The sequence below is a fragment of the Caloenas nicobarica genome, chromosome 6 (genome assembly GCF_036013445.1).
Source record: "Caloenas nicobarica isolate bCalNic1 chromosome 6, bCalNic1.hap1, whole genome shotgun sequence".
Lineage (NCBI taxonomy): Eukaryota > Metazoa > Chordata > Aves > Columbiformes > Columbidae > Caloenas > Caloenas nicobarica.
Window position 1 is genome coordinate 41,250,692 of NC_088250.1, and position 26,725 is coordinate 41,277,416.

The 26,725-nt window shown below is 40.4% G+C and overlaps 1 protein-coding gene across 3 annotated transcripts in view; it reads left to right on the top strand.

Annotated features, from left to right (window-relative positions):
* Positions 1–26,725, top strand: part of GALNT13 (polypeptide N-acetylgalactosaminyltransferase 13) — a 107,929-nt gene that overhangs the window by 73,587 nt on the left and 7,617 nt on the right. For all 3 annotated transcript variants that reach the window (XM_065637750.1, XM_065637747.1, XM_065637749.1), the window contains exons 7-10: positions 514–694; positions 13,943–14,082; positions 17,256–17,354; positions 24,791–24,925. In XM_065637750.1, coding sequence (XP_065493822.1) covers positions 514–694; positions 13,943–14,082; positions 17,256–17,354; positions 24,791–24,925 — 555 coding nt within the window. The remainder of the gene's footprint in view (positions 1–513; positions 695–13,942; positions 14,083–17,255; positions 17,355–24,790; positions 24,926–26,725) is intronic.

Genomic DNA, 26,725 nt, shown 5'->3' on the forward strand with positions numbered 1-26,725 from the left:
CACCCGGATCGGCGGGGCCTTTGCTCGGGGTGGGCATCAACATCGTTCTGCTTTGAAAAATAGAGGCAGATATGTATTTATACATATGTATAAAAGTTCTCGGTTTCTTTAAATATTTGATATATTAATTATTAAATTATTGATAACAATAATAACAATAATAATTTTATATAATAATTTAAATCCCGGAAAATTCAAACACACAGATGACATCCCTCCCCTAAGCTTAACCCACTACAGCCTGGCACCTTCCTAAGGCCACGGCTGGTGTATATTTATGTTGTGAGCCCACACAACCACGTGAACCATTCGCACACGTTGCGGTTAAAACGTTTCCACTGCTACCAAGAGTTGTGCCCCTGCTCTTTCCCTAAAGCTTTTGCTTGAAATTGCCTGTTTGAATGGGGAAATAAATCAGGAGCCGAGCCGCTCCGCATCCCTCGGAGCCTTGCTACGAACTCGGTGTGTTTCCTAGTTGTTTCGCTCACCGTTTTCTGCGTGTTTGGGTTCCAGATTTGGCAGTGCGGCGGCTCCCTGGAGATCGTCACCTGCTCGCACGTGGGGCACGTGTTCCGCAAGGCCACGCCGTACACCTTCCCCGGGGGCACCGGCCACGTCATCAACAAGAACAACAGGAGGCTGGCCGAGGTCTGGATGGACGAGTTCAAGGACTTCTTCTATATCATATCCCCAGGTGAGAAGTTATTTCCTGGTCATACGGGGCTCTCTAGAGCTGTCCGGAAAAGGGAAGGTGTAAATGTAAGGCACATACGGGTAAGTGCAGATGCGCATGCACGGATATGTACCGAAACGTGAGAAATAACAGTGAAAGTGCTTTCAAAATTCAAGAGAATTTTAATCTGACCTCTTTTTTTCAGTTTACTTCATGCAACTAACTCTTAAATGAACCTTGGTCTTCAGAATAATATAATAAGTACCCTCCAATCTCTTAGGTGGCAGTTTTTGTGTTCTCACTTTCATATTTTAAAATTTACATGTCAACTTGCAACAATTCAATTTTTATCAAGCCTAGAGCTTTAAACAAAACTTTTTTCCTGAACAAACCCAAGAATCAAACACTTTAATGAGTGGCCATGCTCAGGAAAAAAAGAGAATGTAGCATCAGTGCTGTCTCTGTAGTAAAGACAGATTCGCACCTGGAGTTCCAGGAGTCCTTTGGTCCCAGCCAGCCTCTGAAAGCAGGCATTTTCAGCTAAGCCTTTTCTGTTTAAAAATCAGGACCAGTGGCTTTATTTAATTTGATTTGGCTGAAACAAATTTTAAAAAAATAAGGTTAATATACTGTATAATGTTATTTTTCTTTTAAAGATTTGTATATAAAATGGTAAAGTATTCTGGGTGGGTTTTTTTTACTCCAAACAGTTTTACCGATACCTCAAAATTATATGGTTAATAAAAGACTAAATCGCTTCTGTTCCAAAGACAGAATATACAATGTCTCATGTATGAAAGCCAGTTATTTTTCACAGTATTTATAAACTATTACTTAAAATGTCTGTGGTAGAGAGTAGCCATAGTCTATGTAAGCTATTGTTACTATTTTATTGTGTGCTCTGGGATAATCTTCCCATTCTTCCATCTTTAAACTTCCTTCCAATTTAAATTCTGCAGCAACAGACCCAGTTGAAATTTTCACTATCACCAAGAAATTTTCACTATCACCATTATTATCCGTATGAGTTTTGCATTTCATCTCCAGCCCCATGTCCTGTTACTTTACCTCAGCTCTTGTGGTGCTTCGAGTTTTCCAGGGGTCAGGACATCTCAGTCAATCATCAGGTGCCAACATGTCATCGCAAGCTACAAAATTATCGCGTGTGTCCTGTGGCTCTCACAGTGTGTGCTCATAAAATATTCTGAGCCTGTCCTGGAAAACCCTTATCAAGCCAAAAAACTTAAAGCACCATAGAAAAAAGTCCACGCACAACCTAAGTGCCCTGTTAGTGCTATTAAAATATATATTTATATATCAAGACCTTGTATATACACTAAATATAGATGTATGTAACCAAAAGATGCAAACATGAAACAAATCTTGAAAAAAAAAGAAGTCAACGGACGGATGAACCTTGGTTTCTTGGTCCCATTGTGGGGATGAAGCCATGGAACAGGCTGCCCAGGGCAGTGCTGGAGTCACCATCCCTGGAGGGTTGGACAGACGGACATGAGGTTCTCAGGGACATGGGGCAGTGCCAGGGCTGGGTTATGGTTGGATTTGATGATCTTGAGGGTCTTTTCCAACCAAAATGATTCTGTGGAAGAAGACTAAATGTGCCTGGCTTCAGGCCCGGTAACAAGAACCAAAGCAGCCAGCAAGGTGAACCATCGCCTTCTCCAGCCCGTGTTTAATATGGGAGGCAGAGCAGGGGCTCCAGAACCTGTTGGTACCTCCAGATCCTGTTTGTCCTCTGCTGTCTGTGCTTCTTCCAAGTCACCGTGAGGATGAGTTGCTGTCGTTGGCTGGAGGAACAGGTCCACGGTGAAAGCTACTGGTGTTTGTCGTGACTAAATGGACACCACGTGCCACATCTGATGGACGTGCACGATGGGTTCCACTTGTACTGGATTTAACAAAATGCAGAGGATAAACATACCATGAGTGAGAAACAACTGCAGTGAGAGGATCCTCTTAAATATGGAAATTGAACTTTGTGAGATAGGCAGGATCGTACCCTTTATAATTGGTAATTATATCTACCCAATTAAAGCTGAAAGAATAGGGCGTGTGACAGAAAATTCGGCTGACTGTTTCTAACATAATTGGTTTCTGTTCTTCTGCAAGAGGAAGGGAATAAATTGGAAAAAATAAATGTATGCTGACAAATGAATGTCTAATATGTTGTAAAAGTGAATTCAAAACCCATGTAAGATGCAGTCAAGTTCAAACCATAAATATATCACATGGGATTAGCTATTCTTTAATTCACTTCTCCCTTATTAAGTTCTTATTTTGTGCAGTCTCATAATAGCAAGTTCCCATTGTATTTTTGTTGAACTAAATGCATTCCTAATAATTTACCCTGAAAGCGTACATTTTCATCCGAGTGGGAGGCGTGCAAATACTAACGACGTATATTCACCACGTAATGTATGTGGTGAATACTTTGCGCTCTCTGTGCTTTTATATTCTGCCTTGACAGCAGGTTTTTCTCAGCTGATTAGGAGTTAGTTGCTTTGAAGCATTGAGGTGAGCTGAAGCTCTGAAAGTACTGTACTAAGGGCTATTTAAAATACAATACATTTTAAATGAGATATTAGCAAAGTGCATTTAAAGGTGACAAGAATAGCGATATATGGCACATGGTAGAAAAATTTCAGTTTTAAGAAGAGCACCAGATGAAACTGCTGCTGTATACTTTTCTAAAATGCATTAATATTTCAGTTAAGAAACACTTCCAAATTGGCCAAGTTCTGATTTTCCAGTTCCTAAATGCAACGTTCCAAATCCTGGATGGGAACTATTTTTTTCTCGCTCTTTCTCTCTTCCATTGCTTTTCTTTTTGTTTTGGAGGCTTCTAAACAAGAGTCCCTTTGGTTACTGCAGGAGTCCCTGTAGGCCTTGAGGTTTTTTTTTTTTGGTCCTTTTTCCCACAGAATTTCTACTGAGATACTCTGAGTTGTGGGCGTGAGGAATTTAGCGCTGAGCAAAAGGTTAAGTTTGAATGTAGAACTTACTTGGTGTGGCCGCCTTCTGTCAAAGTGATGGGTGGATGGATGGATGGATGCTCTCCAGGTTTGGAGGAGTGGCGAATGCTGACCGGTCATCTTCTGGACTGTCCAGTATCTGCGGTTCAGCGTGGTAGGAAGTGCCTGGTATGAGTGTTCGGAATCATGCAGGTGCTTTTGGTGCCCAAAGCCATGGTGAAACTGTCTGAAAGGACACCTGCCACGTAAAGGGGCCAAATTAATTTGCGTTTTGAAGTTTCCTCATTAGCACTTGGGTCTGGGACAGAAATTACAGATTATTCCCTGTTATGTTAGCTTGTAAAATCACTTTGAATAGTCAGTTTCGCGCCTCCCTTTACAATTTCCCAGGTTTCAGCGAGCAGCGGGGGAGGATTTTGTCAGCAATATTTTTTAACTTGGATGTCCAACGTTAGGCTTTCTAGCCTGCGTTTCATCAGCCGGGTTCCGAGGTGAGCAGACATCCCTTCTCCCATTGAAAAGACCAATTCCTGCCATAGGCCATTTTAATTTAGGCTCCAGAGCACAGATATCAATGCGAGACTGTCTTTAAAGAACCGTTTTTCAGCAGTTTGACATCCAGTGGGATGCCCTTTCTTTTACACCAGCGTGATGCGAAGGTGACTGTAAAAATGCCATCTCCATCTGAAAAGACGAGAAGATAAGAAGACAGAAAGTCTTTCTACGAACAAAGTGCAATTCACTTCTGAAATTGGCACAAATCAGCAGAAATTTAGTGCTTCTGAATGTGCTCTCTTCTTTACACGCATGCGTATTTGCACAAAATTTTGATACATAATTCAAATAGAGAACCTATGGACAAAATTTAATTGAAATAGAAAGGCAGCATTAGGTCAGTAACCAACTGTTGTCATCGTCAACAGTGATGTTGGCAGGACAAGATTTATATGATTCGAAACTTTAAATCTGTTGCGGTTTCAGGCACTGCAAAGAATTTCATTGTAGGTCTCCTTTATATTTTCTAGTATTTTTTTGAGTAATTTATCAATATGTTATATCGAGAGTTAAAATGTGATGATGATGACGGTCCTCAGGATTAAAAAGCAAATGGAAGAGAAGGGTACTTAGAAGTTTTAGAAAATAAAGTCGGCAATAGCATTTTAGCTAAAAAAGTCTTGATAAAAATGCATAGGAAGTAGTAGCTTTTTTTTTAATAGGTCATTTCTAAATGTCAGAAATAATTTCCCAGTATTATTAAACTGGGTTTTTATCCTTTTGTCTGACACGCATTTCTCTTGGTTTATTAATCTGAAAAATACAGATCTCTAGATAATTCTGTTAGAGAACAAAGAAAGTTGCGTTCTGGTAATTAGGTCTCTGAAGCTCTTATCTATCAGCGAACACTCATCTCCCCAGTTCTCCTCTGGGACCTGATTAATTTGCTTTTTTAGATGATGTCCTAAGAGAAGGAGGAACCAATGGTTGTTCGCGGTGACATCGTGTTAAATATATTTCTTGGCATAATTAGGGTGCACGCCTAGTAATTATATTTCAAGGTAAAAGTCTTGATCAAACAAGTTATAAATTGCTTTCTTGAGGCTGTCTGCTTGTAAAAATCCAACACCACTGAAGAAGAGCCCATCTGACATTTTTTGTGGTCTTAGACATATTTGAAATTGCTGCCTTCTCTTATCTTTGTGGAAGCCGTGTGTGCATAAGAGAAAAAATCTGTAATTTCTGTTACCCTTGAATTGGGCCATTCTGTACCTTGCCTGTTTGCTCATGGCACGTGCTCTGATGAGTTAGGAACCAGAATTTTGAATTTATCTAACCTGTATTAAAAAAAGGAAACCCATACAGATTAAATTCTGTGCAGAACATTTTGAGTTGAAAAATAGGCTTAATTTGTCGCATAGTGAGAGGAGGAGGAACAATTCTTGTAGAAAAAAGACTCTATTTGTAGAGTATTTCACTGGCGTGTGGGGAAACGACACAGTTTTGTTTTCGCTGTGTGTTTTGGAGTAAAGAGTGGCTGAGGCTGGGACAGGTTTGAAAACTGAGAGCAAGATCACAAAGTATAATTGTCATAAGGAACACTTCCCATTTGTTTTAGTATAAATATTGCATTTGACAGGGCGTTTTGAATTTTTCTTGGCAGGATCGTAGCTGAGAGTCTGCAGCGTGATCACAGCCATAAGAGCCAAATAATTCAGGAGCGTTTAAAAAAATCTCAGAGATGCTGGGTATGCTTCAAAGGGGATTAAATTAATTCCCTTTCTCAGAAAAAAAAAAAAAAAAAAAGAAAATAATTTATTCTGAAGAGCTGAGGAGCTGCTGCATATCACCTGTGGTGCAGTTGATGTTCATGGTGCTGAAGCCCATCTCGTTTCTGACAAGGTTAAAATGGTGCTGGGTAATTGAGCTGGGAGAGGAGACTTTCCTCCCAAATTGGTGCAAATCCTCACCCTTTCCTGACTGCAAAAAATGTTCTTTCCTGACTCCTTGGGCATGCAAAGTACCCAAAATCGGTGTTTTCTGACCTCATCCTGGTGAGGCGAAATGTGCCGAGCCGCGAAGCCAGGTGCTGTGTATTCCTTTGTTTCAGCAATTCTCTGTCCTTCACTCTGTGTTGGTCTTTTATCAGCATTTCTAATTTAAAAAAACCTTACAGCTTAATATTAACTAGTCTCAGTATATTTAGCAACCAGCTTGCAGTTATTTTCACCGTTAGCCATTAAATTCTCAGTGTAATGGATGTAAATCAACAGGGCAGGATCACACCCCAGGTAGTTCCTTGCTACTAAACCAACACCTTTGTCTCTCACGTGCAAATTATTTGTTATTATTTCCAACCCCTGTAAGCACATACGTGTTATATACCCGGATAGATTTGCATGTATGGACCTTCTCAGCCTGTTCCAGTCACCAGCATGATATTCCTGGCAGCTTTATTCACTTATTTTTCAAGTTGGTTCAGCATATCTCATCCCGCTCAGCCTGTATATTCCTGAATGTCGGCAGTTATGTCAATTTATGCATTAAAATACCGTATCTAATCATTGAATGGAAATAATTACATGCTCCAAATAGACCTTGCATTTGCACAGTCAGCTGAAAAAGATAATGCACATAATAGTTCAGTTTCTCTGAACACTTAGTGCCTTGCAAACCCACTTTATCGTCTCCATACTCAGTGAGGATCCAATTCCTACCTAGTTTATTAAAATAAGGCCAAAACACAAAGTTACATTATTTTCCAAGCACTTTATTTAAAGCATTATTGAGAATTTAAATGTAATACTTTCTAGTTTTAATTTGGGATTATGATATAAGTGCTTGTGTTTTACTGAGATTTACCCAGCAGATGATGCGCAATCCTCCTTTCAAGTGTAATTATATAATTAGGCTGATAATGACTGTATCAATTTGGGAAGTAAGAGCTCTTGATAAACATTTTCACTCTTCCATTACCTATTTAGCATTTTAGTGCTGGAGGATTGCCAGAGCTGCAAGTGCACTCGTTCCAAAATGAGGTCATTTAACGGGTGGCGTTATGATCCCGTGGTGACATCTGTGTGGCCACCCCGTCACCTGCGGGACAGCGGGATCGGAGCTTCCTCAGGAGAGGGGGTTTGCCAGCGGAGCAACGCACTGCGCTGCGGGGTGGGCTGGGCTGGGCCTCCCACGGGGGAAACCCGTGTGCTAGGGATTAAAAAAAAAAAAAGAAAAATGGAAAGGATGAAAAGGAAAAAATGGAAAAAAAAAATAAAAAAAGAAAAATGGAAAGGATGAAAAGGAAAAAATGGAAAAAAAAATAAAAAAAGAAAAATGGAAAGGATGAAAAGGAAAAAATGGAAAAAAAAAATAAAAAAAGAAAAATGGAAAGGATGAAAAGGAAAAAATGGAAAAAAAATAAAAAAAGAAAAATGGAAAGGATGAAAAGGAAAAAATGGAAAAAAATAAAAAAAGAAAAATGGAAAGGATGAAAAGGAAAAAATGGAAAAAAGGGAAAAAAATAAAAAAAGAAAAATGGAAAGAATGAAAGGGAAAAAAAGGAAAAAAGAAAAATGGAAAGAATGAAAACGAAAAAAGGGAAAAAAAGGAAAAAAGAAAAATGGAAAGAATGAAAACGAAAAAAGGGAAAAAAGGAAAAAAGAAAAATGGAAAGAATGAAAACGAAAAAATGGGAAAAAATAAAAAAAGAAAAATGGAAAGGATGAAAAGGAAAAAATGGGAAAAAAATAAAAAAAGAAAAATGGAAAGGATGAAAAGGAAAAAATGGGAAAAAAATAAAAAAAGAAAAATGGAAAGGATGAAAAGGAAAAAATGGGAAAAAAAAAGAAAAATGGAAAGGATGAAAAGGAAAAAATGGGAAAAAAATGAAAAAAAGAAAAATGGAAAGGATGAAAAGGAAAAAATGGGAAAAAAAATAAAAAAAGAAAAATGGAAAGGATGAAAAGGAAAAAATGGGAAAAAATAATTTAAAAAGAAAAATGGAAAATTTTAAAAAGTAAAAAAAGGAAAAATGGAAGAAAAATTTTAAAAAGGAAAGAGAAAAAAAGGGGGGGGAAAGGAAAAAAAGCAGTGGGAAAATTTAAAAAAAGGCAATTAGAAAATTCAATACAAGTTTTTCAGCATCATGGTTACTGGGTCCTGTCTTGGTTCCTCGCTCAGCCGAGCTGAAGACACTGATATTGAAAAACTGGATCGTATTGGTAGCCCTTGCTTATTGAGCTTCCCTGATTGGGAAAAACAAAACCAAACAAAAAAACCCAAACCCAACCAAACAAAACCAAAACACACAAAAAAATTGCACAAAACAAACAGGAAAAAATATCGAATAAAAGCAATTGTGCTGCAAGGTACTTATCTTCGTAGGGTCATTTCAAGTAAAAATGACGTGTCTGTATAGACACACACACATTTTTTGCACAGGAGGTGAGGAGGTGTCTGAGTGTGGCTTGGAGAAACCAAAGCTCTGATGTGTGTCCTGAATGGGTTTTTTTGGGAAAATAAATGCATTTACAGTGCTGGTATCCAGCCTTTGGTTGGCTGGTCAGGCTCACCCAGGTAATGTAGTTAATCAAAGGTAATGATCTACAAATGAGTAATGCTCTTCAAACACCACTTAATGGTCAAGAGTCTCCAAAAATATCGAGTGACTAGTGCTGAAAAGGAACAAAAGTGGAAAATTGAATTAATTATTCTAAAGTATTTGCCCTCATCCCATTTGTGGTTGGTATTACTCAAATGTGTTGTTATCACTCTAAGTAATAAGTTTGTAGTTACAACCAGGTGAAGATACTTAGAAAGTAGAGATTGATGGCTCATCTGTTTATCTGGTCTTAAAGCAAGGAATGGCAATAGAAAACTAATGTTTACATTTGAAAACAGCATTTTCCATATTTTTTAGTCTAGAAAAGGGCTATAATGTAGCAGGGTTTCATAGGAAAACCGTTTTCCTTCCCTGTCAAAATTCTTATAGTACTTGAGGAATTTTACTACTTAACTTTCCCTCTTTGGTGCTGGGTATTTAAAGCAAAAGCCAGAAGTTTATTTTCAACTCTGCCGTCTCCTAAAATCCTTCCTGAGCCATGGACTGAAGAAACACCTTAATGCAGGATGAATTTTATCCATAATAATGTTCCCATTGATATCTATTTCAGTGAAACTGATATTTTTTTATTTATTGTTTGGAGAAAATTGGCAATGTAAGAGTTTAATTAGCCTGCATCTTTCTCTCTGAAATATGTGTGTTTAAATATCACACATCACAGGTGTGTTTATAGGGTAAAGCAACATTTGAAGTCATTTGAAGTCTTTTGCCATAGAATAAGCTTTAAAAGTGCGACACGCTACCATGCGATGCTTTATTTGCGGAAATATTGACGATATTGACCCCTTTACTGGAGTGAGAAGATTTTCTATGTTAGGAATTGTAAGCATATTTTCTCCAGGCATTTATAGCTGATGTTTCACTGTGAAAAGCTCCGAGTCTTCACTCCATACCATATTTTATATCATGAAACCACTACCTGTATTTATCTTAAAATAAAGGCGGGTGGTGAGGATTATGTTTATCTTAAAATAAGGTGGGTGGTGAAGGTTTTTTTTGAGTTAGCACATTTTTTGTTTGTTTTGCTTTTTAATGAGTTATGTGTATTTTTTGGCAATATAAATGAGATGTGGATGGGGACAGCAAGTCCCCGGTCACCGTGACACCGATTTCCCAAGGACCCGCTGTGTCCTCGAAGGAAGAAGGAGCAGAACGTGGTGCAGAGGAGCATCCTCCAGGCACCGGCTGAACCGTATTGATACAGAAACTGGTGTTTTTCCAAAATGATTGTCGAGTATTCTCGCTGCTTCTCTGTACCATGTGTCATAGCAGGCATCCTGCTGTTGCAAACTGATTTTTAATTTAGCGCTTTGCCATCTTCAATGTTGCTAAACATAACCTGATTTTGAATACCGCTCTGGTAGTGGGGAAAAAAAAAAAGTCAAAAATCAAACTAAACCAGATCCGCCTCTGGAAGTTGGGGGTGGTCTCTGACTCGGCAATTTCTCGGGTGATGTGCTGGCTCCTGTGCAACGTGATGCGGGTTTTCAGAGCCGAACTGCAGACAGATGTGCCCAGACTGGCTGCTCTGCCCTTCTTGAATACACCCCAATATCAAGTCAATGAAACAACCGTTTTCTCTTTGGCTTTTCAAGGCAGCCAAAGATAGCAAAAGCCTAACTCAGATTAAGTTTTCGAAACGTTATTCTTACATAAGGAAAATTATTTTCAGTTAGGCAATGTCTGTTTCATTGCAGGTGAATTTTATTTTCATATTTATCATCATGAATTAATGTCTATTTTGCCAGTTTTGAAACCATGCCCTTGTATGCCAATTTGCAGGAAATGCCCATTAAGAAAATGCAGGTGTAATGCAATGCTACAACCATTTAATTGGTTCTGCTGGAAACACATCTGCTGCTGTTAAAACCATCTGCTGCTTTCCTGAGATATTTTTATTATAATCCATTCTTTTGCACGCTATGCTTTCTCTAGCTTCTTGTGATGTTTCATTTATTTTCTGCACCCAAGGACACTTTACGTTTTCTTATTTAAGTGCAAGCAGATGGATTAGTCATCAATTATTTTTATATTTCCTCCGAGTCCCATCAATTATTTAGCAAGTAGTGGCAATAAATAGGTACTGACTGATAATAGCTTGGGTTTAAACGGAGCAGAAGGGAATGTGAAGGTTTGCTGGAGATCCATACGAATGAGTGAAGACAAAGCAGGGTGTGTGTGCTGGTGTCGCTATGTCAAGGGTGAATAAATGCTACTGAGTTCCTGCAAAATGAGGAAAATATGTAATAGAGGAGCTTTGGGAAGGGGGATGCGGCGGCCACGGTCTCTGCATCTCTGATGGGATCCCAAGTCCTGAAGAACCTTGAGATGAACCTGCCCCAGGGAGGCGAACGTGCCCAAATCACCAGAGACTCCCCATCTCTCTGGCTGAGTTTTATTAACATGTAAAACTAGAGTTTATTTTGCTCTAGTTTGTTTAATTGCAGAAAACTCAGGTATGAAGTCAAGTTGGGTTGAGTGGAAAAAGCTTTCGTGTTTTCTATTCCAACAATTGCAGGGCTGAACTGAGTGTGGAAATAGAAATCCCTGGAAGAGCTGTAAAGCAAAACAGAAACAAGGTGTTTGGTGAATCCACAGGGTGTTTTTGTTGAGAGACAGTGTTTCTGATTTGGATTGTAACTGGAATATCAAAGTGTGAGCGTGCGGTGAGGGAAGGCTGTGGTGTTCGCGTTCTTAGGCTGTAACAGTGTTAATATCCTTTTTCCTCATGGTCAGCTTCATCAGATCCCCATAGAACGAAGCACTTCAAACCCCAAATATTGCTTTTCTACTGATGCTTCCAGTGCCTTCCCATAAGGAAGATTAGCTTAATTATAGATAAGGGTTGAGTAACACAAATAATAGCGGTATATGCATCTCTTTATCTGGAGGAGGCTGCAATCACAGACCCCCACTCCCCCTTGCCCGTAAAAGCTTGCTCATAAAACATAATTTTTTTTCATTTAATGAAGTCCCTTTTCTGAAAACAAAGTTGTTTTCAGCTCAGTCCTGTGGAGCACACGTTGCAGAGAGCTTTCCGAGTTGGGCAGGTGTTCTTGGTCTTCCAATATCGGGACATACAAATGACAAATTCTCTGCAGCAAAACTCGTGTCACAACCCTGTTCACGCCTGGCCAGGTCCAGAGGTTCTGCTCTGGAGTGTCTGTCGTCGTTGGTCCTTTTGTGGTGAACACAGAGAGTCACGAAGCGATGGAACAGCCAGAGGATGCGACTGGGTGGAAACAGAGGGTGCTTTAGGTGGTATAAGTTAAACTAGTGACTGCATGAGTTGTACTTAGAGAAAAATTGCCATTTGAAAAAGCAAAATATTAAATAACAGCCTCTGCTAGAGGATGGCACCACCTGGATTTAACCTGGGTTTGACTTTGCTTTTCCACCATCCCCTATGTTGTTATGATGTAATTTCTCTATACAGGCTACAGTTCAAGGGTTTATTTGAATACTTCTGTGTACTGAAGTTTAAAATTTCATGCCTTCCTGGCGCCTGAGTAAGTGACGCTTAATTTCTTGGCACAAGCGAAGCACATTTGGTTTCTGAGGAGTTTTATCTGATCCAGAGCTGATGGAGCATCCGTCGCCCCAGCCAGTGGGGTCAGGCTGAAGAGCTTCCCAGGACCACCTGCCGTGACCTTAGCCCATAGCAATAATTTGGAGAGTATCCTGTATTTTAGTTAATTATCTAGAATTACATCGTATCCTACAGTTAACACAATGATACATAAACCTAATTTATTAAAGACATAACCAGTAAATATTTGGAAATATGGAGGAGAGTGGTTATCCAAAATTTTTGTTCATATAATGAATAGTCTTACTGCTGTTGTGTACTGAATTTCTCTAAAAATTGATACCATCTTGTGCTTTAGGGCATGGTTTCTTAGCAGAATATGCCGATATCCTTGGAATTTCGCCTCTGTGATGATTTCAAAATAAGATCCCATAAATAATGGAAAGCAGAAGCTGGTGGAAACGCAGCATGGATTTCAGATACAGATCTGGAAGTGTCTTTCAGACTATTCCAGCTGAGTGCTGGCAGTTACTGCTGCTTTGCCTACTGCTGTTTCTTTGGACGACAGCTCTCATCTAACATTAGATTAAATTAGGCTACAGAGAGTATTTGACGTGCTTTTTGGTTTTCTGGTTATTTTCTTAGTAACCCAGGTTGGCCGAGCACCTTAAGACTGGCCTGGGTTCCGTTCTGTGATGCACAGTTCCTGCCCCGGCTGGAGTGTGTTGGTATGGAAAGGGACGTTGCAGGTTATTGATTCAATATTATTTTAAACTCGGAAAGTGATGTGCACTCCTGCAAAAGTCGGCTTGATAAGCAGGTAGCATATGGAAATGGTATTTGCCTGTTATACTTCTTCTTAACTATTAAAAAAGTTGAATATATGATTTTTTTTCTTTCTTTGGTGCTAAAATGGTGTGTCTGATGTACTTATAGCATCAACAGATAAACAAATTGCTTGACTAGCTATTGTAAGTTTTGAAAGCACCATATATTGTTTTAATTTAAATAAGAACACACTGTATGGGGATGATTCCTAACTGATTTCCCCTCTCCTGGATTATTATTCTATTTTCTTTTCCCTCTTTGTGGCCTGTACTTGTTTCTGCAACTGCCTGAAAGGAGCTTGGAGCCGGGGGGGTCGGGCTCTGCTCCCCAGGAACAAGCGCCAGCACCAGAGGAAACGGCCTCGAGTTGCGCCAGGGGAGGTTGAGGTTGGATCTGGGGAACAATTTCTTCCCCCAAGGGCTGTGGGGCATTGGAACAGGCTGCCCAGGGCAGTGGAAAAAATGGTTTGTAAAAATGTGAACAGATATGGTTTTCCTTTCTTTAGTATTTTGGAATGCGAAGAAAGCAAAGAGTTCGGTGGTCCTGCCTTTCCGAATTGATAAATTATCTGAAAAGAAAAAACGTAATTTTCCAAGCATTTCAGTTTGCTGAATTAATTATTTAATGGTTTAAAGATCTACGGTGTGGCAGCTGCACATGTATTCACGTCTTGCTGTACCATAATTCCAGCAAATGGATATTGATAAAAAGGCAATGGTGACAACTGGAGAAGGAGCTGTGATTTGTGCTTTGCAGCTTTACACAAACGGTGCTTTGATCATCTGTTCTGTTCACCATTCCAGGTGTCGTTAAGGTGGATTACGGCGATGTATCCGTCAGAAAAGCGCTGAGGGAGAATCTGAAGTGTAAACCCTTCTCGTGGTACCTGGAAAACATCTACCCCGACTCCCAGATTCCACGGCGCTATTACTCGCTGGGTGAGGTACGAACCCTTCCCTTTGCTAAATTAAAGCAATAAGCAAATGATGCAAATGGAGGCATCACTGAGAAGATGAAGTGGTTTTGGAGAAAGGAGTAAAGTGCTTGTGTGCCTTCTCTGGATCTTATTTATCCTTTATTTTGAGCAGGTTATGTTTTCTTTAAATCTTTAGTAAGGGGGCATTGCTATTCTGAATGTCTGTGTTCACCATTACAAATTTATCTTTTAAATTGAGTAGCATATTGGCAAAGTGAGGTTTGTGACTAATATTTTGGAATTATTACATACCATGCAGTAGTTGGAGGAGACTTTCTATCATCACTTATCACATACCTGTAGAATAGAAAAAGCTTTTTTTTTTTCCTTTTTAATAAATGTATTTGTTCATGGCTGCCGTGTTTTCCAGCTGCCTGGAGCTGAGTGTCACAGACATTCCTAATAATGCGGTGATTCCAGTACCACCAAGAACTGAAGTCTCTTTAAAATTCAGATAATTCACTGTTAAAATATTCTATTGAGTTGTACCTACGCTGACTTTTAAAAGCTCTTGAATGGTTTGATTTAAAGATAGCTACAGCTAGAATAGCAATCAAACGAGCAAATGGCTTTTTTACATCCAGGAAAGTAATTTACTATTGAAACTTGCAATTGTAGTGAAAAATAAAGGCCACAGTAGGGTTTCTAGTTTAACTATGACAAAATAAAGTGAAACATGGTTTTTCAGCAAGGAAAGAACTCATCTAACAAGTGTCAAATAATAAGGTTTTGTACGATATTGTCAGACTGGAAAACAAAAGTATAAGATAGTAATAAAATAGTTATTAAAATACCTTATTTTTACCAACACAGCCTCAGTTTCTATGGAAACAGCAGTTCAGGCAGGATCACTGAATTAAAACTCAGACTTGACTATTACAGCTGCCGACTGCCAGTTGAGCAGTAAAGTGGATTTTTAGACCTAAAGCTCAGGTACCATCAGCAGCAGTAATGGACAATTTTTGGAACATCAGAGGTGTGCTTCTCAGCCATTTTCCTCTCTTTCTGCAGGCTTTTAGGCTCAGGTAGGACAAACCATCTGCCTTGGTTGGTGTAGCTGGGATCATTAGTCCCCAACTGGTCCATGATGGGACATATTGGGGTGAGGTGACCATGCTTCTCCTCCACCCAACCCCGAGAGAACACGATGCCCGGCAGCCCTCGGGTGGGAAATGGGGTTTGCTGGCTCCTAAGAGTCACTTTTGGTAATAAATCTGAGAAAATTACTCTTTAATACAGTGCAGTGGAAATGTAATGAGATACTTGAAACTGTTTCTACCAAAAAGGTGATTTAAGGAAAAAGGCCGGGATGACCGTTTGAGCTGGGATTATCATTTAAGCTAATCGTTAGGGTGCAGCTTGGGGACTGCAATGGCTTTGGTGGTCTGCTGGAGAGGAGGAGGGTTGTCCGTCTGCTGTCCCATGCCCCTGTGCCCGCAGCGTTCCTGCTGCCAGCGATGCTCCAGCTGATCGTGGGCACGTGGAACGGGTCACACCAGAAAGCCACCTACTGCTGTAGCCACAGAAAACCGCTTTCTTTCACTGGGCTCTAAAGAGGGGCCATTTCTTTGAAAAGCAGCTGGGAAGTGGTGGAAACCAAAGGGTCGATTATCAGATGGCATCGGGGGCCTTTCTCCTGCCTTGGGCAGCTCTTGGAGGATTACGCAATTAAGAGCATGAGCCTCTGTGAGATTCCTCCCCAGAACAAGATGGTGTGATTTCTTTCTGTGTGACTCTGAGAGAGTTGGGGCGTTCAGTCTGGAAAACAGAAGCTCCGGGGAGACCTTATTGCGGCCTTTCAGTGCTTAAAAGGAGCCGAGAAGAAAGATGGGGACAGACTTTTGAGCAGGGCATGTTGTGACAGGACAAGGGGCGATGGTTTTAAACTAAAGGAGGGAGATTCAGGCTGGACATGGGGAAGGAATTGTTGCCCTGAGGGTGGTGAGAGCCTGGCCCAGGTTGGCCAGAGAGGTGGTGGCTGAACCATCCCTGGAGACATCCCAGGCCAGGCTGGACGGGGCTCTGAGCAACCTGAGCTGGTGCAGATGTCCCTGCTCATGGCAGGGGGGCACTGGGGACCTGCGGAGGGCCCTGCAACCCAAACTGTTCAGTGATACTATAATTAACAACGTTAGAGAAGATTAAGAAGCGGCCACGTGAGCTTTGCTGAGCCGCCCTTCCCCAGCGTCATTAATCAGATCTCGTTTCCCTGTGTTGCCGCGTTAAGCCCAGTCTAGAGCTGTTGGCTGGCTCTGCACGGGTGACCCTCTGAAGGTGGCACGGGGAACTGCAGACGACTGAGACTTGCACCAAGTGCCGCTGAAAGATTTCAAAATAGAGTTTCACAACCATTTTACCAAAAGAGGCACCCGGAGATGCGTTTTTGCTTTGCACAATTATTATAGAAAATGACCCCGTGCTGCTGGGAGCGAGGAGGAGCAGAAGGAGCTGCATTTGTACAACTATGCGAACAGATGGATGAGGAGGGTTAAGAAAAAAGTATGATGGATGTGCTGGGGTTTGCACAGGCTGGAGCTCGGCACGTCGGCTGTCGTATAATGTCACAGACAAAGCTGCCTCATCCCAGCTGCGTTACGGACAAATTATATAGAAACAGTTTGTTTAAGCAGAGATGTTCACTAAGTGTCTTTGTTCTTCTCTGAGGACGCAGAGATTCTGAGGGAAAAGTTTTATTTAAGGACTTTTTAAAAGCGTGTAATTGCTCTGAAAGTCAGACGTCAGGCGCTGCTCAGGTGCAGTTTTTCTCTCTTGGAGTAGAGTTGACCCTGCTGGAAGAAAATAAAAGTGCGTATCTTGGGCAAGCCATTAGTTTGGCATTGTTTAGAAGTAAAAGCCTCTTGTATTTGTTAAACAAAACAACGCAGGGCATTGAATGAGATTGTCCTTGAATGCTGTTCATCCTTACACTTAATATGTGATTTAAAATCTCATTGTGCTCTTTGTAATTATTTTCATTTTCTTTTGGGAGTGTGACACATTTACAAATTGCAAGTTAAAATATATTCATATTGTTGAATGCACAGAAAATGTACTTTCTCCTACAGTGGTGTATTTTTTTCTGCACAAACATGACATTTACAGCCATTCTTTTTCAAGGAACGTTTCATCTCTTTCTTCAGATTAGAAACGTCGAAACCAACCAGTGTTTAGACAACATGGGCCGCAAGGAAAATGAAAAAGTCGGCATCTTCAACTGCCACGGCATGGGAGGAAATCAGGTAAAATTAAAAAAAAAATTTAAAAAAAGAGTATTGTATAATAATTTCTTCAGTGGTGCTCGGTTCCTGCAGCTCACATGTAGACGTGTTGGTTTGCCATAAAAAACAATAGCAGCAGTTAGCAAAAATGTTACTGGAAATTCCAAAATGTGTGAGATTTTGAGCTTAAGGTTTTAGAAATGGTCAGAAAGCCATTTTCTTGAGTAACAGCTGCAGATTTTGGAAACATATGGGTACAAATCCATAGATCCAGTGGAGAATCCGAGTGAGTATATTGAATAGATTCCTACCGTTTAGAGTGCAGAGAAATGCATTCAAAGTTTCAGATACTAACATCAGAAAATTTGGTCATGAATTTTAGTGTATTATTTGGCATTGGGGAAAAATCTTTTTTAAAATGAAACAGGTAAGGATCGACATGACCTGTGGCTGAATTAATCTCCTTCTAAAATGTGTGTATGAAATATAAACATGCAGAATATTCATGCAAATTTAGGTTGTTTCATTAGTGGAAATTCAAGTAGTGGAGGCATGGGGCGCTTCACTTGTGGCCTGGGTATGTTTGAAAGGGAGTAAAATCACTGAGCTCATTGCAGCACTGATGGCTGTACCTGCTCTCTGCGTAAATAACAGTAAACTTTGCATATTCTAACGCCTCGGGTGCACGTTAGCAGAGATGATGAATTTGGGTTCAGCTGGGTTTTGCCACGCGAACCTGCCCTGCTGCTGTGAGTGCTCCTGCACAATCTCCCCTTGCCCCATCACTGGTTTGATCTGGGAATTCATCAGAACGTGCTGCAACCTCCTTTTCTTTGCACCTTTCTGATATGTAGTTGAGCCTTATTTATCTTCTTTTTGGTTTGCTTTACCTTTGGAAAAACCTTTCTTCTGTTTTTCCCCGTAATTCTGACGGCTTTGTCAAATTACAGACTCTGGGTCCCTTCATTCAGCATCTGACACACCCCAGAGCAGGGGGATGCTGTTGCCTTCGCCCACTGCGATTAACATCCCTGGAGATCCATCCATGGGACTCAAATCGGTGCTGGCATCTCGCCCCAGGAAGGTTTTTGGACCATATATCTCCTGGGTAACACTTGAGGGTGGCTTGTTCTAAAGCCACATCTGATAAAAGATGGGAAGATGCAGGATCTTAGAGCAAATTCCCATGTTTCATTCAGAGGTAAAGTTCTACATGGTACTTATTCCAAACTTCACCATCTTTCTAAGCCTGGCTTAGGAGATGGATGTGTTAGCATTTTAATTAGGTGGCATATGATCGAGGTTGATGATTCTCTTTGTACCTCGGGTGTTTGACGGAAAAACCTCTCTCATTTTGGTTGCAAGAGGAGGCAAATCCCAGGTGACTGTCAGGTCTCCAACCCCTCGGTTCCTCTGAAGGACCAGGTGGGAGGTTCAGAGCGCTGGACGGCTTTGAGATACAGACAGATGGGTTGTGAACGTATATACAGACCCTATAGCCTAAAGAAACCCTAATAACTAATAAATATAATAATTCTTTCTGAGCCTTCCTAAGCCAGTATGTCTCAAATATAAAGAAATTTTGGATCCAGTCTCCTTGATACCTCTCACAACCAGAAACCACAGATAACTCTGTCGTGTACACGAGAAGAGACTCTGTTCTCCTGCGTTCACATGGAAAAAATACAAAATCTGTCAGCGGTGGAGGTTTTGCTAGGAATACCTGACCCACGTGCAGAACGTTATTCCTTCAGTGCTCGTACACAATTCCCCTTAAAAGTTACCTTTATTAAATTCTGGTCTAATGAGAAATTAGAACTGAGCTATGGAAATGCTGGAGGCGGGAAGGGATTGTGTGGTTACAGAAATATCAGAGGAACAAAACTGATTCAGAATGACAATGAAGCAAGAATAATATTAATAAATACCTGGAGAGGTATTATTTATTAATAAATACCAAGCAAGAGGCGTGGGCACAATGAGCTTGAGGCAGGGGCAGATATCCCAGCGCTGTCAAAGGGCGTCAAAGGACTTAAGGATAATGAGATTCTAAAAGTATGAATTTCTTTTAAAAATTAAGACAAATGAAATATGCTAAATAAAGCCATGCAGGCAAGAATTGTTTTCAGAGTATAAATCTGTGGAGGATTTGTTGCTATGTTGACATGGGTATTTCAGATTATCCTGACTTGGTTAGGACCTGATAACTGTTAGTGATCTTCAAAGTAAATACTGTGAACCTCCTAATGCAGCTAAACGTAAACGTAGAACTGTTTTCTTTGTATACGAAGGGAAAAAATGCAAAGTATGTCCTCAAATAAGTGGTGATGGGGATTTGGCTTTAGCGGCTGGATGCCGGCTTTGTGCGTGGGGACATTCCTGACTTCAGGAATGATGTTTTTCAGGAGGAAGGCACCCGAGGTTCCCTCCGAAATAGAGAAAAGCACTGGCCGCGTTTGAATCATGGAAAAAACTGATATCCCGCTTTCCAACCTCAAACAGAGGGGGCTGAGCCGTCAGTCTCCCACCCTTTTATTTCCCCACAGCTGACTTGTGGTTTTGTGCGATTTTAGAGGGAACCGGTTCCTTTCGCTGTCCCGGTGGAGGGTGAACCAGTCTCCTGTTTTTCCGTTTAACACCCTGTTTTCCTGTCCGGACCTTGGTTGTGCTGGGTATCGCCGTGAACTTGCTTTTTGTCAGCGGTGCGTGGGAGGAGCGTTTTGGGGAAGGACGTTGTGTTTCCCGCAGGACGGGGAGGGTTTCGTCGGGGTTCGTGCCGAGCGAACGGGGAATTGCGGCAGCCGGGATTTTGCTCGCTGTGAGCTTCCCTGGGGCAGCTGGTGCAGGGCGAGGTCAGAAGGAACATCACGTTTTATATGTTTTGCTAGATGTGCAGAGGGAACATGACTCTTCTGGCAGTGTTTTATACAGAAAGTTCAGTCAGTACGCACTGACTCTCCAAAAAAACCCCAACACATGCAATGAGGGTTGTTAGAGGGTTGTTTTTTCCCCAGTTAGCTCTAAATAATGGGTCTTTCAGAAACTCTTCTGTTTCATAGAGTTTCCATTTTTTTTCGCATTCCCAGTAAATATATATATTTTCAAATGCTGTTCAAACACAAGCATTTTCTCTGTAGCAGTGTGTAGGAAAATAATTTATAAACTCTCGCTCAGTAAGAATTTATTGGTATGCTATGATAATTTGCTTACTACTGGGAATGGATAGAATTGTGTGAACTGACTCCTGAGAGGTTTCTGTAATGAAAGGCTGATGTTTTCAGTAGGTTATAAAGAACAATTTTTCCTGTGTTAACGTTGCTGCCAGGTCAGGAGGAGGGAGGTGTGATGGTGAGCACGACCGACTTGTATCCGATGCCAGCAGAGCCGTCTGATCGCAGCACTTCGGCCACGGAGAGCTAGTGCAGGAGTCAGACTTTACGTTTTTAGATAGCTAATTTGTCAGCTGCAGCTGTTCAGTAAGTCATCTAAAAGCATCTTATGCACAAGAACGGAACTGTTGGTCTCGTGGCAATTAGACGCGTTTCCAGGTGACTGATAGAAGTTACGCACAAAAGGCAGAATTGGGCAGTGCCTGTGCAGCTGGTCTCAAACCGAATAATCTCCATACAGAGCTCGCTGGGTAAAGAACGCAGCACCCATTGCCGACTGTACGAGTTCAGTGCTTTGATTTTATTATGTGAAATATCTTGGGTTTTGTAAGGGGTTACTAGAAAACAACTTAGCCCTTCTTTGCTTTTTCTGCCTTTTTCGCCTTTTACCATCTCCTGTTTTCCCTAATTCACCTTTCTGTGTAGCTTTCCATCTTCTAAACAGACCCATTATGAATAAAACTAGTTATTGCTTATATTTTGTCAGCCCATTTTGCTGATATATGGTTCCCCTTGCAGAGTTTACATCGTTCTTACAGGCTGAGGTTTTAAACCTTGGGGCAGGACCTGTGTAATACTCTGGATTTGCTGGGGATGCAGCACAACGGAGCTCAGCGATCTTCAGCACCCTTCGAATAACTGGGATGAAGGGGGAACGAAGGAGCCGTGCCTGCAAGTTAAATAAGAGTTTCTTTTATTTAGCACAATCAGAATGGGAATAATGCCTTCTTTTTAGAGTCTACGGGAAGTCTGAGTTGCTGCTGCTTTAAATGGGCAGAAATAGTCACCAGGGAATGCGGGAAGAGTAGCATTAGGTGGGTAACATCACGGTAATGACGGCTTGGTAGGTAAAATGCGGAATCCGAGTGTTTGCTGGACCTGCTAAGAAGCGTGGATTTGGCACAGCAGAATGGACACCCTGGGGACCTGGACCCGCGACAGCTTTTTGTGGGTAGCCATCCTTTATGAAGTGACAGCTATCTGGAACAAAATAAAGAAAAAGAAAAAAGAAAAACCACCACCACCAAAACCCACCAACCCCAAACAAAACACACACAAAAAGCCCCACATTCCCCCCACTCCTCTGAAGGTAAAAATCAGATTTTTTCGGTTTCTGTGCAAAATGCTGAATGCACCTGAAATAGAATAAGAGTGGTTTAGAAAAGGACAAAGGATTCTGTGGCGGAGGACAAAGGTTTGGGTCTCAGGAAGGTGCCACCAGCACAAAGAGGTGACACCGGCGTGGTTCCCGGGGCTTTTTCTGAATGCGATAAACCCGAGTTCCTCAGCAGCCTCAAGTGTCCCCAGGGTTGTCGCTGTGCCTGTCCCCAGGAGATGCTGCCATCCAGTTTTCTTCTGTCTTATTTTATTTTTATTACCTTGGCCATTTAGTGTAGTTCCAACTATCGAGTTCAGGCTGTGACAGCGGGTGGTAATTACGGTGTTTCTCTGGATTAGGGTGATTCACTGGGAATTACAGGGTTTCTCGCGTTGGGGCCGAGCGCCGGGATAAATTAATTTGTGGCACTTGTGGTTAGAGGTCTAGAACAAGTTTTGTACGAACTTTGTAAAATGGGAAAGTCACTTCTGGCTTGGCAGTGTCTGTATCATTTGTGGGTTTAGATGGCTGTGGGATGGGATGAGTTGTTTTAATGGCATTAAAGATATTGGTATAACCTCTTTTTTTATAAATAAATCTGATCCCGACTTCCAGAGCAGCCCCAGGGAAACCCATGGGCTATTTATTGAGGGGCTCGGAGCTGGGCACGTCTTCAGGTCACCCGATAAACTGAGAGGTGACCCTTGCGTGGATTTACTATCTTCCTGGGGAGCTGTGCTGTCGTCGTGGGTTTGTTTGGGTGTAGTTTAAATATGTTCCTTCAGGGTGAAAAGAAACTGTGAGAGTAGCAAGAACAAAAACCTGTTCTATAACTCAAAGGAGGAGAGGAAAAGCGATTTCCTTGCAGCATTTATTAGAATTTTTTAAACCAATTATGAAAGGTGAATTCAAAACTTACCTTTGGGAGTCCTGTAGATAATTAAAGGAGTTGTCAGAATAAATTAGATTTTTCAGTGCTTAGTTATGTCCAGTTTATAACTGTCTTTATTGCATGGCAGACTTCTTCCTTGATTCTACAGACGCATCCTCAAGATCTAGTTCCACATAATGAAGTGCAAACTAAGAGTTTATGAACAATATTCTCAGTCTTAGACTTCTTCTGAGTTGACAAAATACCCTGGCGAACTGTTTTCCAAAGAAAAGGACAACCAAATATTAGGAAAAGAAAATTCTGGCCATGGGCTATTGTGGCCCCTATAAATATATAAGTATATAAATATAGAAATATAGAAAGTATATAAATATAGAAATATAGAAAGTATATAAATATAGAAATATAGAAAGTATAGAAATATAGAAATATAGAAAGTATATTAATATAGAAATACAAATGGCTGCAGATCTGTATTGACCGCTCAACTGATTTCCAGTTAGTGATGCTGCTTGGCATTTTACTGGTGTTGAACCAACTGATTGTTTTCTCAGACTTTTATCAGAAGGAATACATTGTTAGTTGCTTTTCACATGAAAGAAGTAATGAAATTATTGGTGATACGTGAGACATGTCTCTCAGTTCGGTCTGGCTGACGTCTCAGTCTCAAGCGTTGACTTTAATGGACCTTTGGCTTTATAGGGTTTTCTTCTGCCTCTGAACTTGCTGTATGGAAATGTATTAATAAAGGATATTAACAAAAAATAAATGCAAAATACATTCATTCCTATAAAAACCTGCTACTGCGCATAGGCAAGGAATCTGTTTATATCAGGATTGCAAGCATTATGAAAGACAAGGTGTTGGTGGAAAATACGTGGTACCTTTTTGTTTTGATCAGCTCCACAAAAAGCAGGAGAGGGTGGAAGTATTTCTGTGTCTGTCTGGAAAAGCAAGGGAAAACTAGAAATAGTTTTCACAGGGATGTGCAGCTCCTCAGGCTTTGCAACCAGCCCCGTGTTCGGAGCAATATTTCCAGCCTTGTGCTGCGATGTGTGGCCTGAAATACGCTCTTTAATTAGCTATAAACTGCAGCATGTTCCTCACCCTCTGCTTTTATATGGCATTAATATAATTATATCTATAATTAATATGGATGGTAGCTAAACGCCGGCCTGATAATTTTACATCGTCTTAATTAGCGTTCATTTCTCTTTCTTGAAACGGCGCGTTTTTCAACCCCAGCTTCTGTAATTGTTAATTCAGACATGACTTATTCTTTCAAAAGATATAATGGAACAGTGTATTGCAATTATCAAAGATGAGAGGAAGAAGAAATATGCAAATGGAAACACATTTCAAAATATGAGTATTTACTTTCTCTGAAACATGGAAGAAAACATCTCTCTGAGGTTAAAAACGCGTCTCTGAGGCTAGAAGAAAATGCAAATATGTTTACTGTAAAAAACTAACACAAATGAGCTGAAAATTAAAGTTAGAAGTTGCTTCAGGATAAATGGTAATGGATAAATCTCCTACTAATGAGCATAGTAAAAGATGAAATATCTGTACAATGTATGAGCGATTCTTGAATCCAAACTCTACTTGGAGTGATAGTACTGTAAATGATATCAGTGATTTTCAGAGGATTAGATTATTTGGCCGTGTTTCTTGTTCCAGTTATATAGCAACCAGGCAAGTAAGAAGAAGATGACTTAGTTTAGGAAATTTGGGGTTTTTCCAACGATGGGTTTGGTTTATCTGTTGTATTGGAATATGTGTGAAATTTCTCCTGAAGACCCTGATCACAACTACATGCTTCTGTAGAACTCCCCGGTGGTAAGGCCTGAGCTTTGTCCTGTAAGATTTATTTTCCTAAACGTGGTATTCCTTCTCTTATGTATAATTAGCAGAGAGACTCATATGAAACGCTCGTGCAACCCAAGGCAGCACCACCTCAATGGCTGGAGAAGAATGTAGTTCTGCTCCATAGGGGCGAAAATTCTGTATATTCCGGCTGCTCAGTCGGCGAGGACTTTTGCTGGCTCTTTGTCACCGCTGTTGCTTTGTGTCGCAGGTGTTTTCCTACACGGCTGACAAGGAGATCCGCACGGACGACCTGTGCCTGGACGTGTCGCGGCTCAACGGCCCCGTCCTCATGCTCAAGTGCCACCACATGCGGGGGAACCAGCTCTGGGACTACGATGCCGAGGTACCCGGGGGCTCAAAAACTCCGTTATTGCTTTAAAAAAGCGCCTTTCTACTAGCTGGCGTTGTCCTGCATTCTTAAAAATTTAAAGTATTCTGCGCTTCTTGAGTCAAAAGCAAGATTGATTTATTTTTCACTTACAGATTTTCCAGTTTATTTCCACTATATCTTAAAGATATTGACTCTGCATTTCGCTTGTGTTTTAACTATTTTCCATATCCCCGTCACCTGTTGAGTTTGATGTCGCTGTGGGACGGGAAGCGGCTTTTTCTGGGTTTTGAGATCGCAGTCTCAAGAGATTGGGTGGCTTGAGGAGAGTTTGTAAAATTAACACAAAATATGTGCAAATATCTCAGGATTTTATGGCCGAATAATTCTTTTTTTTAAATGCGGCAGGAAACAGCAGAGGAAAATTAAAACATTACTTGTAAGCTTTTGCTTTGGAACGTGAACGTGCATTTTTGCATGGTGAAATTCACACAGAGGTATTAGCATTTTCTTCGGGGTAGGATCTTTCTAACGTTCTACGGTAAGAAAAAGACAAACCTGCCATTGCATAATATTGAACTGCCAAGTGGAAAAACAACAATACTTACCATTGAGGTGCAGTTTATTTGGTAACTTTTGATACATTCTTGAGTTTAACATTAGAATTTAAACTAATTTTGTCTCTAATAAAGAAGATTGTTTTTCTTCTTACACAAAATACATGAATATTTTGATAATTTTGAGGTATTTTTGAGGATGTTCATGCCTGCAATTTGCACATAAGAGTTAAGATCTTCTATCCTCCTTCGTTTTGTTCCTGCAACAGAGGATAATTGATTTTTAATTGGTTTTAGATTGGTTTAAGTAGAAGGTAAGGAGTGTAGTGCTGACCAGCAGCCGAGGACATGGACTCGGTGTCACAGGTTCCTGATCAAAACAAACCAAAAATATATATATATATATATACTGCCAGTTGCTTTTGTTTGAATATTTTGGGCCCAAGCTACTGAAAATGAATTTGCAGTTTTAGGATGGTCTGTGGTCGTACAGCTCTGCTCCTCTCCATGTAAAGATGCTGAATTAGTATCGGTGTATTTCCATGACTGCAAAGCCAGAAAAATACTGATGTATGTAAAAGACGTGCAATCTTTTAAAAAGTATTTCCAATGTTGCATAGAAATAGCCACTTTTACCTTTCTGCATGAAAAGCTAAATGTCTTTCAACCAAATATACTCCCCTTTATATTTAACAGTGGAATCGTGCTGTCTTCTTAAGTTTGGCATAATGGAAAATTTCTAAGTAGCTGTGTAAAAACAAAGTCAGCCATTAGATGGAGCTCATGAAAAAGAAATACCCTTTAAAAAAAAAAAATATATATATATATAAAAGAGGTCTCCGAGACAATGGTTTTGCTCTTTGTCCAATGTATAAAACACATCCCATCACATTATGTACCTTTCTATTTATTGACAAGAATATTTACCGGTTTTAGTCTGTGAACATCCAGACTGCAGCTTGATCTCAGAATATTGCAGGAAACCTCCAAATTCCTACCAGTGTGTGAGAGGAAATACACACCTCATAGGCAGTGTTTTTTCCCAAGAAAACAACTGGCTTGTGATATTTATTTATTTTTCCAGACAAACAGTTGCAACATTTTGGCTGCATTTGTATCCGTTCTTTTTTTTTTTTCTTTTTTTTTTCTTTTTTTTTTTCTTTTTTTTTTTCTTTTTCCCTAGTGAAATTTCAGTCATTTTGACATTTTACATACCTCAATAATATTGCAGTTGTCATAGATATTCCTAGCACTTATA